The sequence below is a fragment of the Cyrtonyx montezumae genome, unplaced genomic scaffold (assembly GCF_038088225.1).
Source record: "Cyrtonyx montezumae isolate F1298 unplaced genomic scaffold, pur_monq_1.0 scaffold_6, whole genome shotgun sequence".
NCBI lineage: Eukaryota > Metazoa > Chordata > Aves > Galliformes > Odontophoridae > Cyrtonyx > Cyrtonyx montezumae.
The window spans coordinates 17,936,632-17,950,948 of record NW_027072067.1 but is presented as its reverse complement, the minus strand read 5'-3'; the positions used below and the strand labels follow the sequence as shown (position 1 = coordinate 17,950,948).

General features: G+C 47.8%; 1 protein-coding gene across 1 annotated transcript in view; it reads right to left on the bottom strand.

Annotated features, from left to right (window-relative positions):
- ITPR1 (inositol 1,4,5-trisphosphate receptor type 1) overlaps positions 1–14,317 on the bottom strand; it is a 142,487-nt gene that overhangs the window by 36,665 nt on the left and 91,505 nt on the right. The window contains exons 44-45 of the mRNA XM_065749454.1: positions 2,306–2,486; positions 1,427–1,680 (exon numbers count right to left, since the gene is read on the bottom strand). Coding sequence (XP_065605526.1) covers positions 1,427–1,680; positions 2,306–2,486 — 435 coding nt within the window. The remainder of the gene's footprint in view (positions 1–1,426; positions 1,681–2,305; positions 2,487–14,317) is intronic.

Below are 14,317 nucleotides of genomic sequence, written 5' to 3'. Positions count from 1 at the left end.
CACACTGAGCCTGGAGAGGGAAACACAACGTACTTAAGCATCCTCCTGCTGTGTCCCAGACCTTGCCTTCACCGGAAGGCACTGCAGGCTGCAGGGAGGCAGGGCACCGACGTGTGCAGCACAGAATCCTTCCAGGCCCATTGTAAAAGTATCTTCCTGCCTTTTGCAGGATATCAGACTACACACAGTTGCTAATGGCTTGTAAAATGCTTGGTTGGACCAGCCTGTGAGCACTAATAGAAGGGAGTAAGAATCACACAAATTTACACTTATGCAATCTGAGAAGACCACAGTTCCTGGAGTAAAGAACAAGTCCAATTTATTCCTTCAGGTTATGAACACATTGGTAATACTGAGTTCAGGTACTGCTTACTAGCTGCAGACAGATTTTGTAGCTTCATACCTCCACTTCTGCACCAAAGGAGAAAGGCAAGGATCAAGGCAGGCGAGCAGTAATAGAATCACTTCTGAAAGATGGTTCCCCCTACCTTTACTTCAAACCTTTTTCTCCTAGAGCTGAGCGCTGCTACCTGCTGCTTGGGGAACTGAACTGTTTGGGATGGTGAACAGCTCAGGCCAAGTTTTCACACTGGCTCGAGTTCAATTTTGTTCCTATAGCTTTCAGTGCTTAGCCAAAAACAGCAGCAAGAAGGGATCCTGTACATGTAGGTTGGACTTCTGCCACGTGAAACTGCCGTCCTACTCGTCTCCGACATTGCTAACGGCACGAAAACTGTTTGACAAAACAAAGATCAAATAGTTCTTGAAAAATTAAGAGAGAGCCTGATGGATGTAACCTCAGCACCTACAAAATGTGAGAATTACACGCTCCTAGCCCAGGAATATTAACATACAGCTTTGATTCCAGGTATTGCCAGCAGCAGGGCATTAGAGTTCAGCGGAAGTGATTTGGCAGGTCTGAAAAGCTCTCACACAGGGTCTGTACAGTTCTGGCACACAGTACAACAATATGCAATCAAGGCAATTATTCCTCCTTTACGAGGGCATTTAGCACATTGTACTGTGTCTCCTTACTTCAATTCTAATCCAGCAGCAGCGCTTGGTATGCTGAACAAAAATCATGTTAATTACAGTCCATTTGCAAGCAAAAATCTTATCTCCTGTGGAGGTATGTGCTCCGTGAGACAGGGCTCAGTACTCAGAACTGTGCAAATGCATCAGAGCATCACAGAGCACTGGGGGTGGCACAGGCAGCAGGCTTCCCACGACTGCCACCGCTTGAGCTTTAAGCATCTCCATGAACAGAGGTGCCACAACCTCCCAAGGGCAGCCTGTTCCAGGGCTGTGCCACCCAGGAACAAACAGCATTTTTGTTGTTTAAATGGACTTTCCAGTTTGTGCCCATTGCCTCCCTGCAGTGACAGAGCAAGGGGGGTGGGCACAGCTGCTCAGCAGTCAGACTGACCTGCAAATCCCGATTGTGGTTTTCACAGAGCAGCTGCAAGAAGCGGAGGATGGGCTGCATGATGGAGATCACAGCGCTCATCTCCAGGTCATCTTTGCTCTTGTCTGCTGCTGACTGAGCCCCTTCTGCTGCTGAATAATGGTCATCAGAATCTGCCTCCCTCCGGTAGGTGCTGTACGCCTTTCTTGTAGCTGCAGAGGCCTCCAGTAGCTGATCCCGGACTTCCTCTGTAATTTGGGTCATAGGCTCTCTCACTAAAACAAACAAGAACAGATCTTCCTTAGGCAAATGGAATAAAGAGGACCAGAATGTCCAGTCACACGTTTCCCACGGCAGTTCCACACGCAGGAGAGCTTTTTGTCATCAGTCCTTCCCAGTAAGTACGTTTAGTGTGATGCGAGGGGCTCGAGCTTAGGAGGATATCACGTCACTCTCTTCCCATCTTTTATGCAGATCACATTAAAATTACAAATTCTGGTATTAATTGGTTAGGGAACACACATCTAGCACTAGCAGGAGTTACAATAAAAGGACTTGCTCTAGAAGACAATTAGCATTTCTCCACTTATTGTTAGAGAAGGCACTGACCACAACACACAGTCCGTGGCCATTACTATGAATCAGATATTGGGGCAGCTTGTCACGATGGACAAGGTGGCAGAGTCTCATCTCAAAAACACCTTTCATCACTTCAACAGTACAATCTCACAAATGGATGAAGAGGGGATGAAGCTCTTGAAATCCCAAGGCAGGACACCACTGATCTCTGAGCTCTGTTCTGTGGGATCAGAGATCAGAGCATTATTGCATCAGTCCGGATGAGTTCAAAACAGCATTTTACTCCCTGCACACTTTAGAAAGGGCACAACTGGAGATTACCTCTTTTTCTGTTGGGAACATCTCTGTCTGAGTCTTCATCTTTCTTTTTATTCCCTAAGTCACTCGTGTTGACTGTGACAGTAGCCTTGATTTCTTGCTGTGCCACTTTCATGCGATCATAAAAAACCTTAAAGAACTTTTCGGATTTCTTGTCCTCTGTTAGGCGGCAGAAGAACGAATGCTACAAGAGAAAGCAGAACAGGACGTGTACCTTCACACAAAGGTATGAATGCAGATTATTTCACCTTTTTGCAATGTGTGACATCCTGAAGGACTGGAAAGTTAATTAATTTTCAGCAATCTGAAACCTAGAAACACGGAGACTCAAATCTTATTGTTGTAACGCCCGAGTGTGTCAAGTACAGCAGCTCCCAGATATATTTTTCAAGACGTGCTGTATATCGTGCCAGACCTCGTGTGTTTAGGCAGCAGACTTCTCTCTCAACAGTGGAATTAAAGGAAGTATAACAAGTCAAGGTAAGGACAATGTATTTATCTGTAATTTGATTCTCAGTTCAGAAACAAAACACCATGAAATAGACAGAGGGAAACCATTCTGCCTTCCCCTCCACGTATCAAAGGGACTGTGGCCCATAATATGCAACAGTTGATCTTAATTGCAGCCCCAAGATGAACAAACATGGAGCAAGGGATATTTCGTGCTCAGTTTCTGCCCTGTCTGCAGATTTGTTAAAACTCCTTCTAGTTCCTACTCCAGTACATCTCTAAGTGACAGAAGAGCTCAGAGCGCTGACCAGTATTACAAAGGTTCAGTGATGATCTTCTGCCCGTGTACACATAGGGACAGAAAGCTGACCCTAAAGCTGAGGAGAATACAAATCACACACAGGTCAAAAAGGAGCCACCACGGGGAGCGATCAGACAACCCCTGATGAAACCAATATGCTGTTACATAAATCAGTACCAGAGCTTAAACGCGACTGAAGGATGAACTTGTAAGTGGGTCACCTTATGCAGAGCATTATGAAATTAGTTAGCATTCTGCAGTGGCTCACAATCCAACAGCTTTACATGATGAATAGGAATGAAGCCTGATTTATTGAAAAAACAAATTGAAAACGGGAATAGCAATATATCCTGCCTGCTTGTCTGAGAAGCAGAATACACAGAGTGCCTTGCCCGCCTGCCTTTGATCACTCCCAGGCAGCCACAGCCAGGACAACGCTTCATGACTTTGAAACACTGAAAAGTTGCTGCTTGGATTACAGAGGAGTGCTGCTATTTAGGGAAGTTGGTCAATACTCACGTGAGACATCCCTCCCACCTCTGCAATACTTCTGTTGGCCCAAAGCACCTCAGCTAAGCTCGGGAGCTTGTTCTTGCTCTTAGTGATTAACAAAGAGGACAGGAGGAACGCAGTACGAGCATGGCATGTCTGCAAAGCCACCCACACAGAGCTGTTAGAAACAAGAGGGAGCCACCAACGTTTGACCCTGCCGCTATCTGCAAATGAGTAACATCAAAGCTAAGGAAGGAAAAGGAGGTGTCTGAGGACACACAGTGTTACCGATGCATGTGGCGTCCACAAGGACACTAAGAACCATGGAAGGAAGAAATATGGAGACTGCAGACGTGGCGACGAGTGCCAGTGACCCAGGCCTGGAAGGTTGACTGGGAAGTGACCGACCTGTCACAAGGGACAAGCCACTTTCAATGCCAGGCAACACTGAGATGCACTGCGCCAACAGGCCTTGCAATGAGCTCAGCAACAGCACAGAGAGCACCCCGGGCCCTCTGACCTGACACAGGATGACCTAGGTGCCCAAATCCCTTAATCATCCTGGGACATTTCCTGAATTACTCTGTAATCTAATACTTTCTATCAAGAACTTCCACGTTATCTCTATAAACGTGCCCAAATAAAAGCATCTGTCAAATGACAGATTACTTACCCAGACAGTATACTTATTCTAACCTGGTTCCTTGACCTGGCCAGGCTCAGTGGACAGAGCACAGCCAAATGCCAGCTTAGCACGGCCTCCCCGAGCTGCCGGCCACGACCAAACCCAGCTGGTATCTAGGCTGCATCTTGGACATTTTACTCTCATGACATTTAACGAGCGCATCAATAACAGCACACACAGACAGAGCAGCAGAAGCCATCGGTTCCAGAAAAAATAACCACTTTCTGAAAAATAACACAGTTTGCAGTTGGAGCCAGCGAGCGTGTCGGCTGCTGGCACGTCTGAGGAGCCCGTGCAGGAGGATTTTCCCTGTGATGAACCAGCAGTGAACAAAAGACGTTTTCTGAAGAACCACACTGAAGAACCACCCCGCACGCAAGCGCTGCGACTTGCTGACAGGTTTGATTTTTGTCACCTTTTCAAGCTTCTCAACTGACTTTCCACCGCGCTTCAGAGAAAAAAAAAAAACAAACGAAACAAACATTTCCAGTAAAGCATTCTCGTGCGTGCTGTGCATGCCTTTGACGGCTGTCACAGCGTGGCTGTTTCAGTTTAGGTCAGGATGCCTGACACCTTCACACGTACGTATCGACCACATGCCAGCTACCGACGGCACCGCGCTGTCAGAGGTGTGACCCTGGAAACCGCCTTCCAACAGGTAACTGCTGATGGTAGTTATGGCAGAAATCCCGAACTTTATTTGCAGATACAACCTCAAGACAAAAACGGAGCAAAATCTCCTTTTTTAAAGCAGGAATAGAGCAGCCATTCTGGCTTATGGCGTGCCAGGATCCTGGCTTGCACAGTCAGAACCACAAACTTGGCTGCTGGACGAGCAAGTGCGCTGGAACAGCAGCTTGGAACGGCAGTCTGGGTTGGAGGGTGCCCTTAAGATCACCTCGTTGCAGGGTAATTTAAGAGCAGAAAGACCAGTAACTTCTGCTCGTATGCATTTCTGAAGGTCCGAACTCTAAGTACAACTGGTAAGGGAGCATCTAACCACATCTGCTGCTTTGAGGGCCCCCTGAGAAACCAGTGCAAAGCCTACAGCCAAGGGTGACTTCCTAGGGACCGACCCGAAGCAGGGCAGGGCAGGGTGCCCCTGCCATACCTGTAGCTGGCTGTCCCAGCACGAGGCACACAAGGTCCTGAAAGGAGCAGCAGAGGTATGAGCATGGTTTGTAGCCGAGGAGCTGGCAGTGGACCAGCTCTCTGCCCTGAGCTCTAACACTGCACAGAATGAGGCTACATTTTGTTCTGCTACCAGTGGCTGCCATTAAACACGAGACATCACACGATGCAGAGAAGATCACGAGGTTTGTTTTATGAAAGCCGGATTCAGCACACGCAGCCTTCCAAGTACATGCACTGCAACGAAGCGCCGTGCAACCCCACAGCACAGCAACCAGAACGGGAGAATCAGAGATAACGTGACTGATTAATCACAGGGCCACAGAAGGAAAAACTCCAAAGCGTTCACACGAAGCGCACAGCTTCTCACACAGCGTTAGGGCAGAGCAGGTGAGGGCATCGTGCAGAGCTCTCAAACATTTTGAAGACAGTGCTACAGACACCTACACAAACTCACCCAAAGCACTCTATTAAACCACCACAGGAGCGAAACAACCACTGCAAGGGGGACCAGGACACCTGCACAGTAACTTGTCCTTCCTTCTCCTCTCCATCTCCCAGCTCTGCTCCTGGAGAAATCCAACCAGAACCCCTCGTGCAGCACAATAACCCCCTCACACAACTCCAGCATGCTGCCTTGGAGCCAAAAAACAGACAGTAAGGAAATGCCAACACCAGCAATCGTTTACTGATACGTTCTGTCTTCTATGACCCTATTTCATCAGTCTACACAGAACATTTTGCAGGAGCAAAGCTGAGAGACGAGTGACTGACATGAGAAGCAAATAAACCAAAGGTAAAGCTTAAATGTCAGAGTATCTATGAGCTAGAGCCCAGCCCAGCAGCCCTCAGGTCGTGCTCGTTAAGTGGGACTAAAGCTGAGTTCAAACAATGCAGCTTTTCAAGAAAAGCATCCTGTCTTGAGAAGGCGCCAGAGGTGACGAACTGTGTCTCTCTGTAGTGGTTAATAACTGTCAGAAATGTGTAATTAAGCTCCTCCGTGACAATTTCCAGCCACTGTTTTTTTTTTTTTAATTATTATCAAGTCTATGTATTTTCCACGGTTATCCGATGCACTTGGTATCTTCTCCTGTTCAGATCATTTATAAATACTGTGAAGTTCATAAAATCCTCTGTGATTGTTATTTTTTGTCACTCACTTTTCTTTTGTAAACCACTGAAATTATTGGTTCTAAAATCACAAAAAAACAAAACAAACAAAAAAACCACTAAAGGAGGGGCACATTTCTCAGCATTATCATTTCACCTCTTGTGTTTTCCTGCCTTCCCTTCCACGATGTTTGACACAGAAGATGCAGTTCCCAAAGGTGAATGGAAGATCTGCTCCCAGTTCCAGTACTTGAGGGGAGGCTCATAAACACGAGAGCACTTCTTACACAGTCTGACAGCGACAGGATAAGGAGGAATGGCTTTAAACTAAAAGAAGGCAGATTTCACTTAGATGGTAGGAAGAAATCCTTCACTCAGGGTGATGAGGCCCTGGCCCTGCTGCCCGGAGCTGTGGGTGCCCCATGGCATCCTGAGCTGGGGGGCAGCCAGCCCGCAGCAGGTTGGGATGTGGATGGTCTTTAAGGTCCCATGCAACCTAAGCCCTCATGATTCAGCTGAGCACAGAGGGCTCAGGGCAGCAGGACTATGGGGGTGGGACAATCCCAACAGAGCATATGAGTGCAGCAGTGACACGAGCAAGGCTGGAAGGTGCCAGCCTGATGTGGCTGACATAGACACCCAGCTATACAACCCACAGCATGCTCACTTCACAACGAGTGAAGCTGTACCCTGGAAAGCACTGTTAAATAGAGAATCAGAACCAGCTGAAAGCAGCCTGCTCCCAGCTCGTGCCTTCCGAGGGCTTACCCTGTGCTGCCCCCTCTGCTCCGCACACTGCTCTCTGGCAGCTGGATCTGCCTGAAGGCACAGCTATCTGCTCTGCTGTCTGAGAAGAGGCACAGCTGCTGGCTTGCTTTGCACCAAATAGTTTGGCTTTCCTTCCAGGCTCAGCGATTACGGGCTGGACGAGACGCAATCTGAATGATCACGTTGTGCAAAATATCACCAAAACCTATTAGCAAGTGCTGGATTTAAGACATCTGTTCAGATACGTGCCTCTTCCTGGAGGAGGGTGGCCTGATTTTAGGGAAGCATCTGGCTGCAGAACCCAAACAGAGCTCACTGTCACTGCGAGGCCGTGGTATTTTCTGCACCACACCCACTGCAGTTCACAACGCTGTTCCAACAGCACAGCGGCCGCCAGCCCATCCGAGCAGCTTCCCAAGAACTCCCCGGGAAAACAAATATTTGATTATGGATAAACGCAGGGAAGCAAAGCCCCCAGCAAGCGCCTTGCACAAACCCACGTGAGCTGCTGTCGTCTCCCTCCCTGTTTCTCTAATGTCAGTGAATAAAAAATATCCAATGAATGCGACGAGTCAGGGATATCTCACAGAGGAAAGTCCCTCCAGACAGAGGAGGAAGATCAGCTCCCTGGCTTGAATTCAGGACATTTTATTCCAGCACTAAAGAGAAATTATTACGGGGCTGTTAACTTGCTTGGGTTATCCAGACAGGCTGCCAGCACGGAGTAATGCAAAACTTCTGTGCTACCCCACGGCTGCGGAACGAGCTTGCCGCTCCCATCCCATCCCTTACAGCGGGACAACTTCAAAGCAGCCACATTTGAAGAAGGGGAACTACTCTGCTAACACAAGCACAGAATGAAGCACAAATGCCAACTCTTCCTGTTCTGCCTCGACGTGTCGCAGTTAAAACCTCACTTTGCTTTCCCACTCCCCTCATGTGGTTATTAATACAATTGATCCCCTCTTCCTTCCACACACCCCAGCTTGCTAAAGCTCCATCATTCTGGGGCATGACTGATGGATATCACCAGCCTTGTGTGGCTTAGGGAGCTAGCAACTGAAATCTCTCATGATGAGCACGTCACAGTTGGAACACCTCAATGACTGTTTTTTTTCTTGCAAGCTATAAAACAAACTTTCTCCTGAAAGCAGAAGGGGGACTTCCAGCCTGTGTTCTCCGTAGCATGACCAACCCCCTCTGCCATAAGCATCTGCACACGGTCCTGCAGCTCTCAGCTGGGGATTGCCCTAAGGTTTTGGTGGCTATGGGCATACACAGCACAACCTGTGCGAGCCCTCATCTTTCCCAACAAGCATTAAATGAAAGCAGCAGCAAAGTTACATCACTCGTACCAGGAAAAGCCCTTATCCCCTACACGTAATTCCTACTGCAACATACAAAACCTTGATGCGACGCCATCACTTCTCAAGGAGAGGAGAGTCAAAGCAGAGCCAAGGGCAGGGCATGCCCTCACAGCCAGCCCAGGGGACAGCAGCGTGACAGAGGGGAGCGGGGCAGGCTGCAGGAGCTGCAGGCAGAGCCGTGCCTTCCATCCACTGCAGATCCCTCTGAACAGGGGAGCAGATGGCTCCCACGGCGTGGGAGACTTGGGGGCCTGACCTGCTTTCAGCACGGAGCCTTATTTGAGTTCCTCCTGCATGCATGTGCGAGCACGCACCGGCGGGTCACACAGCTAATCTGTGCACAGCTCTTGTGTGGCAGGAGCACGAATCCCACTTCCTTGGTGAACCAGCGAGCTGTGTGTAGGTGTGAGAAACAAGGAAGTCTGCAGACTCCCCAAAAGAAAAAAAAAAAACACACAAAAAAAACGTGTAAGATCTTCTTGAGAGACAGAGGAATTAAAGAAAACCATAGCAACAAGTCAGTCCACCTACCCAAACCACCCACCCACCACCAGTTTCATTTGCTGACGCACTTCAAAAACAAGCTGGCTCCTACCAGCCCTGGAAGGTGAGCAAGCCCTGAGAGCTCATTAAATTCCCTCCTCAGCTACTCGTGTGTGCCTGCAGCTAGTGAGCAAGTGGGATATAAATAGAAGTTATATAACATCTCTTTGTTGATTCCTGTGCTTACCCCAAAAAAAAAAAAAGCAGCATGACCTTGTTTTTCTGAATAGCTTGCCTCTGCCTGCTTGGGGAGGACGGTAATCCTGTCAGGGATCATCTTCAAAGTTGGATGTGGATCCCATGGAGAGAACAGGGAGAATCGGTGACTTCCATCCCCTACTTCTTGGAGCACCAGAACCACATCTGAATGTCAAAGGGACTGCCACAGGAGAGGTCCTGCACAGGAATGCCTGGTTTGGTGCTCAAGGCTGCCAAGATCTGATGAGGAGCAAAGCAGCTGAGCTCTGACACAGCCCATCTGCTTTTTTGCCTATATTTCTCAATTGCACTCATGGGCACCTTGATATTTACATGGAGAACCTCCTTTTGGGCAAAACAGCTGAAAGATGCTATGGCACAGGAGTACTGATGGCCCCACCACCCTCCAAGGTGCATCAGCTGTGACTGACACAGAAAGGCTACGAGTGCTGTCACAGCAAGCCCCGTTCACCCATCCTCAGCCTCATCTATGCACACTACTGCCCCCAGTGAAAATTAATCACCTTCATAAGACGTGGGCAGTAATGACCACAACAGCTTTTAGCTCTCAGTGCATTCTTAGCAGGGCTTGCTTGTGTTTAGCACGGCGGTGCCCAATGGTAGAGGAGATCCTAGCTTTCCCTGTGCTAAATCCATGAAAATACATAAGGCACAGTGTGCCCAAGGGCTTGCAATCTGAAGTCTCCCCAACACCCGTGAGGATCAACAGTGCATCAGGAGATGGATTTCCTCAGCGCTGCTTTGATTGCACAAGTGCAACGCCTTGTTTTGGAAGGTAACTACGGGCTCTGGATTTGCATGGTGCTTCGTTTCAGGGAGCTCTCTCTCGGTCGCAGCCCACAGCCCAGTGTGATGTCTGATGTCCTTATCGAGATTTACTTGTTTCACATATCATGTTTGGAAGTAACACTCAGAGTGTCAAAACAACCTTGTGGTATATTCTAACTTGAGAAAGGCTTACTACAATTGTGGAAGATGGGTCATTAGTTAATAGGCATTGATACCCTGCTGATTTTGCATTAGTTTCTTGCACAGGCATTATGGAAACAAATGAAAAAACAAATCCCAGTGAAATATCAAAGAGTTCTGACTGTTGTTACAAACTGCTTTTGTGCTGTATAGGGGCAAGGAGTTCTCAAGGAGCAGGAGTTAAGGGACTTCTTCCAGCTGACCATAAAGATCTCAAGTGCTAGATACAGGAGCTTAGTGATCCGAAAACATTCTTGCCTCTGAAGCACTCCCACCGCGTGAAGCTCTGGGTGCTCACAGGTATCCGTGCCTGCTGCATACTCTGTAGGAAGTTAACTTGGTTAAAAGAAACCCAAACTGCCAGGTCTAAAATGCCACTGTGGAACTACATCTCTCTTTTGCATCACTAGTATTTCTGTTTTCTCATGATTTTAGGATAGTTACCTTCAGGTATGGCCAACAGAAGGTGACTGTGCTCTGCTTGTGAGATTTCCATGGTGTCCACGCACTGCTCCCAGCACAGGGCCAGCACCCGAAATGCTTTCAGTGCTCTCAGCACTCTGTCACTCTTACTAGCTTGGTTCCTCAACCTGCTTCTTCCTTATGCTTCAGCAATACAAATAGGAACCGGACAAGCCTGGATTCAATTCCTTCCATGCAAATAGGCAATTACTCAATAGCCATCAACCCTTGTTGGACAGTCTGAGGCACTGAGTTTAACACCGAAAACCACGACGCATTTGGCTGGAGCTCTCTTGCTGGTGGTAGCACATGAGGAGTAAAGCCGACCAAGCTGAAGCACATGTACAGTGCAAGACAGAGCTGAAGGCCAGAGTCATCTCAGTCCACCATTTCACCAAATACTTCCTGTGAAACCAGAGGAATGAGAAGCCAGCTGCTGCTGCTCCTGGTGCAGTCACTGAAATCCCACTTCTTTCCTGAAAAACCATCACTTCTTTCCTTGAGCACTGACCGATCTCTTTCACTTCGTGTTTGCAGCCAACCTGTGGATGAAGGGGTGAGGAAAGGCACCACTTCAAACTGCCAGATCTGCATCACATTGCTTTGGGGTAGCATTTGAAGTGCCTTAAGCAAATGCTATCGACCTCAGGTACCTTCCCTTGCTGAAAAATACCCACACATGTACATGGGCAATTTGCCATGTAATCTAACTTGTGAGAAGATCCCTAATTAAACCAGAGGACCGAGGTCTCCATGGAGAGGCTGTTATGTAAGGGATGTGTCATTACCTTCCACAAATGAAGGAAACCCAGAACTCCACAGAGGTGAAGAAGAATATACGGCGCTTCTAATTTGTATTTGGCAGCTGAGAGACAAGTGTTACAGGAGAAGCCTTCAGCAATTTTCCCCACTGACATTCATTGCCAAGATGGCTCTGACCAAGGAAAACTCGCCACGTTGCAGTTCGTGCAGGGAATGGGGCATCCTTTGATCTCTTCCCAAGGAGCTCTGAGCTAAGTGTGCCTATGAGCAATGGCAATGGCCCCACTGCCTCCTGCAGAGCTGGGCTCCACGTGCGGGCCAGCAGTACCCAGGTGAAGGGCACCCATCCTGCCAGGGCTGCCCCGTCCAGAACCGCTGACGTGAGCTCTTGAGGCGGATGCTGAGGGTTATATAAATTAATAAAAGGGTTTATGTAATTTTCAGTTCAGCAAACAGGAGCATTTGTCAAGTTAATTTGCTGCTTGGTTTTGACCCTGCAGTTCCACCTCCGCTTCTGCCTCCTTACGAACGAGGACAGGCTTCCATCAAGGCAGGAGCAGCCAGCTCACCAGACCCAGCTGCTGCCCACCACGAGCACTTCTGTTACCAAAGCACTTTGAGTTTCTGATGTACCCTCCAAAAGCTAAAAACAACAGCAAGCTTCTCAAAGTTTCCATCCAGAGAGCTTTAAGTGGGCAAAGACCTCTGTGCCTTCTTCAGTAGCAGTAAATTTATCACATCCACATTCAGCTCTTATAAAAAAGAAAAAAGCAGAGCAGTTTGGCATTAAAGGTGTACTCTGTCCTCTTGGCCTCTAACCTAAGATAAACCAGGAATTACTTTCCTTGTCCTGCTTCTCCTCCACGTTAATTTTCTTAACAATACAATAAAAATCACTCCTGCCAATTATAACGAGGAACATTTCTAATTTGCTTTTCTGCTAGAGTTGCCAACCACCTATTTTGCCTAGCCTTAATATTGGCCCTGTGTGCACTTAATGAAACAGCAACACCTATTCCAGTTATCCCTTTCCAGCATCACTGGGATCTGTTCTCCCACTAAAGCTCATGGGAGTTACCCGGGAACTCCCATTATTAACCACATTACAGTTGTCATGTGCAAGTTCCTGTGTGTCAGTGCAGACTTTTGCTTCACTTCAGGCTGAATTCATTTCCCGTGTGAAAACCTGGAGTGAAGAAAACGCCACGCAGGGGCACCACATTTCTGCCTTGGCTGTCAAAGCCTTTTAATGTAACCTGCCCCAATCCCACTAGTTTCCAGTTCTCACAGGACTGTAGATACAAGCTTTTAGTGAAAATTATTCAAAGAATGAACTTATTCAGAATACTATAAATGAAGAGTTGCTAATAATAGCCAAAAGAACGTGAAATGACGACGTGTTTGAACACACAGACAACGGGAGCCGACTCGGCCAGGCTGACTTCCACAATGACAAACATAGCTGATGCAAATTGTACAACTATTAGTCTGATGACTGCAGATGACTCTTCCACTGACAGTTACTGGAAACAGACGGAGAAAATCCATCCTGCAGGTTGCAGAGGTTGTGCAGCCCTATCTTATCTGCAAAACTTACAGCAAGAACATCTACGGGAGAACAGTGGGGACAAAGCATCGTGGACCGCTGGGTTAATTGTCATAAACACAGCTGGTTTCATAAGCATGTTCAGTTTCTGTACACCAACAAAAAGTTTTGCAGCCTGTTCAGTAAGAAAACAAAGTCTTACAAGACAGGAGAGCACCGTGCTGCCATTCGGTTGTTCTATCTGTGCTGTAGGAAAGGCTGCTCCACAAAATATGCCAGATGTGGAGCTGTGCAGGCACGCAGCTCTTCAAAGGCAGTGCCTCCACCAGCTAGGGTTCACACAGAGCCTTTGGTGTTTTCTAGGTGAGCAGCTATGCCATCTTACTAAAATGAAGAGAGAAAAGCTTGGTTATGTGACTTTACCATGGTCAATATGTTTAACCTGGACAGCAATCAGCAACTGACACTACTCAGCCATCAATCCGGGAGATACAGAGCTGAAATTGTGATTTTACTGAAGAGCAAACCTCCTCGCTCGCTTTGATTCACCAGTGTTGAGCCAGCTGCTCTCCCAGAAATTAAGCTTTGTGGTGGTTAGCGTTTGTCTACATTTACGTTTTGTTTACTTGGCTTTCATGACTCAAATACGAAGGATGAGAGAGCTGAGTAAGTGTCGTTCCTGACTAATGCTTGCCTGAATGGGCTGGAGACCACGCAAGCCAAGCAAGGCCCCAGGGAACTCGCTAGCTATCAGCAGATTAATCTATGCAGAGGTAAGTCAGGGAACACCTTTGAGCACTGATAAGCCTTTTTTTGCCTTTTGCTATTAGGTCGCTGGATTGTTACAGCATAGAATATCTACACCGGGGCCACTTCATAGGATATTTTCAATAAAATCTCATCTGTACTTTGCATGTGTGAGTAAGAGCTCCTGGGTGTGTCCACGACCTCCCAGTCTGCAGCACTAGCTGCAGGCATCGCCATCGTCTGCTTCCTGAAACATTCTGTTCCGAACAGCAGCAGCTCCATAACCCCCTGCCCCTCACTGCTCCTTCAGGGCACATACGCACACGCACAAAGCAACTCCTGGCTGCCCAGAGCCATTTTCTAGAGGTAAAGACAGCCACAGAACGTATTCCCGAGTGGGAAAGGATGGAAAATAGTTATCCTGGTTCGCCGGAAGTAACTTGTATAAAGGCAACAGCACAGC